General features: G+C 38.6%; 1 protein-coding gene across 1 annotated transcript in view; it reads right to left on the bottom strand.

Moving 5' to 3' along the window:
• The window catches only part of S6KL (ribosomal protein S6 kinase like), an 88,563-nt gene that overhangs the window by 68,589 nt on the left and 16,571 nt on the right, over window positions 1–3,403 (bottom strand). The window contains exon 7 of the mRNA XM_074100246.1: window positions 3,055–3,143. Coding sequence (XP_073956347.1) covers window positions 3,055–3,143 — 89 coding nt within the window. The remainder of the gene's footprint in view (window positions 1–3,054; window positions 3,144–3,403) is intronic.

The raw sequence follows: 3,403 nt of genomic DNA, 5'->3' as shown, positions 1-3,403 counted from the left end.
TATGTTTGTTTTTATATTACTTCCCGAAGCTGTTTATTCATGCCAGCAGGTTTTTTAGATACCTGAGACTGCGTTGTATTGATTTGTTAGATTATTTTCCCATAATCATTTTTTCTTTGCAGCAAAATTTACTTTCGCGTTTTTACACGATTTTTATTTTTACAAGCTTGTTTTTTTCATGAAGCTTATTTTCACATTCGCGTTCTTTTTGTGTCGCATTTTTCCCCAGTCGCGTTTTTCCCCAATCCCAATCGGTACAGAAACAGTCTCGTCGTCTGAGTGGTTTTGGCCCTTCGGGCCGATGCAAAACTAACATAACCTAAACCTACCTATGAACCGTTAAGCCTGGTTGTGTGGTTTAGTAGTGGGGTACATAAAGACTCGGTGCGAAACAGGAGCTCTGTGATACCAGGGCTCCATCGACACTGTTTCCGTGTCGATTGGGATTGGGGAAAAATGCGACTGGAAAAAAATGCGACACAGAAAAAACGCGAATGTGAAAATAAGCTTCATTAAAAAAGCAGACTTGGAAATATTGCCTTCGTGTAAAAACGCGAAAATAAATTTTGCTGCAAAGAAAAGATGATTATGGGAAAATAATCTAACAAGTCGTTGTATTTATAGTAAGTATAGCATAGTAAAGGAGGCATCATTGGATGGACCGCAATAATGGATCTACTTCAGACAAATTCATCCTAAAGAAATGTTCCATTTAAATTCTAAATAGGCAAAAATAAGAAGAGGAAACGTATTTTTAGTTTCATGATCAGACAATTACTAGGCACTTTGGCACATTAAGCCCTAGCCGCTAGAGAAGTTCATCAAAATAACCCTGTGATCATTTAAATCTGAAGTCTGGTCTGCTGCCATTTATCACAGTTTTACATTCCACACTATGAAACGAGTGTACTTGCGTACAGCATTGGCGGAGATCACAGCCCCCGATTGCACTTAGTTTGCGCATTCAAATGGTGAGGGCAGTTACGACCGTGAAATTCACGAGCTAGTTTTATGAATATCGTTGATTAAAATAAATATAATGGCGCAAAATTGTTCTGTGTACCGTGGTGCACGGTTGTCTTATGTATCGGTGTGTATGCGTGTGAATATGGATACATAACAATTAGTTTTAATAATAGAAAACAAACATCTAAAAATAGAAAGGTTTCTGTGAGAGCTAGTTAGCAAATAAGACAAACGTCAAACGGAACTCTATACTAACGCCATCTAGCGATATTTCACCAGGTCCTGACAAACCTTCATTAAGTTTTAGTTCAAGTTAAGCAACGCTTGTAGGTACTAAAGGCACTAGACGACGGATATTATTTATATATCATATTACGGATAGGATAGATATGAAACACTCAAGACATATATCTGCCTTAAGCGGGAATCGAACCCGGCCCCGCAATGAGGGTTTATGACTGGCGAAGTATCGCTAGATGGCTTTAGTATCGACCCGTTTGACGTTACAATCTTGTTTGCGATTGACCCATTATAGTTATTTAACCAATCTCAATTTTGTCCAACGGACCGTACGATACTAGCGCCATCTGGCCTGTCACCGAAACCCTTATTCTATGAGGTCTAAAAGTCAGGCGAAATATCGCTAGATGGCCTAACGCCAGTATTGTGAGGTTTTTTTGACGTTACGTGCTTGCAATGAGGGCTATCGTTTTTTGTCTCACTAGATGGCGCACTGTTGCGTGAGGTTTTTAAGTATGGCTTTCAAAGTCTGTTATTACGGGCGTGAAAACAAAGTTTAGATTAAAATCATATTTAATACACCTTAAAACCGTACCATAAAAATATCGAGCATGCCACAGTGTTGCATAGTCCCCGTTTTGTTCGGAAAAAAGGGAGGACAAAGGTTTCCGAAAGACAAAACTGTCTCAAAACAGACATTCATTGCCCCGGAACGCATATTTGCCAAATTAATTTCAGATATTTCAAAATATTCACAAAATTATTCCAATTATAAATAAACCCGCGTAGCTCATCCAAAAACTATGAGATTTGACATTTCGGAGACCTCACGCTACACTAGCGCCTCTAGTGGCGAATTCATACGCGATAGCCCTCATTGGCTCATTTAGTTAATAGCCAATTGCACGCAAGACCGTAACGTCAAAAATACCTCATCACCATACTAACGCCATTAGCGATATTTCGCCTGTCTTTTAGCCCTCATTGGGTAGTTTCCTAAGTAAAAAATATTATTCTATTTAGGTAGTGGAGGACAATTTTGCCAGTGTCTAGTAGGTTTTGCCGTTGTACGGTAAATAAAAATCTAGAAAACGAAATATGAGAGGTAATGATGGATGATAGTTGTTGTTGTTCCTTTAAAAAAATATGGCTCTGCCCATCTGGAGGACAATTTTGCCAGTGTCTAGTAGTTTTTGCCGTTGTACGGTAAAAAAAAATCTAGAAAACGAAATATGAGAGGTAATGGTGGATGAACGATGACAGCGCGACCTAGAATAATTATCAGAAAATATTATTTTGACAATCAAATAATGACAAAGATGAACGCGTCAAAGTCCGAAAGTGGGGGGCTGTCACTTCACGCCATAGTAAAAAGTCTCGCGCGGCGCGGCGTGACGTTATGCGGAACTCTTTAGGTACCTGGCTGGCTGTATATTTATAATTTTTACAAGCTTTTATTTAACTTTCAATGTATTTAAATGTGTATGTATGTATGTGCGGGTCGTTGATTTTGACCCACTTCCAGTGGTCGGATTGACTAGAAATTTATGTAAATCGCGTGACAATACAATAATCTGGTGGTAACATCCTAGTAGTGCGGGTAGGGTCGTCTCCGCAGGACGGACTTCTCAATTGTTAATGGCATCGACTTGAAATTTGGTAGGGAAATGTAGTTTAGATGGCAATGCAAGTACAGTCAGCAAGAAAAAGCTTTTATGTATTAAAAAATATTTTTTAACAGAAACTTCTTTGTTTGACTGACAAAAGAAAAAACACGTATCCAATATTTTCTGATAATCTAAATGACGGAATAATATTTTTTTTTAAGATATATGGAAAACAACTTACCTCATCAGTAAACATTCGACATGCGATTACGCCCAGCGACCACCAGTCCACTGAGTGCCCGTAGGGCTCCCGACTCAGCACTTCGGGAGCTGCAGACAATGCAAAATAATTATAAACAATTAGCCTCTACCTACAGCTTAATACGTATTTATAAACGTGTGTGCGTGCATCCGCACCAACTTTGTGAAATATTAGTAAGTATTCTTTATTGAAAATTACAACCACACAACTAGCTGAAGCCATTCGTACTTGGTCACCATTGTCACTGATATCACCCGTTTCAAACTGATTGTTTATGTGACAAAATACTAAGAAACTCAAAAACTAACTCACTTTTGAGCGTCAAAGT

Source organism: Choristoneura fumiferana, chromosome 17 (assembly GCF_025370935.1).
Source record: "Choristoneura fumiferana chromosome 17, NRCan_CFum_1, whole genome shotgun sequence".
Lineage (NCBI taxonomy): Eukaryota > Metazoa > Arthropoda > Insecta > Lepidoptera > Tortricidae > Choristoneura > Choristoneura fumiferana.
The sequence above is the reverse complement of the archived record's forward strand: the minus strand, read 5'-3'. Positions and strand labels throughout refer to the sequence as shown.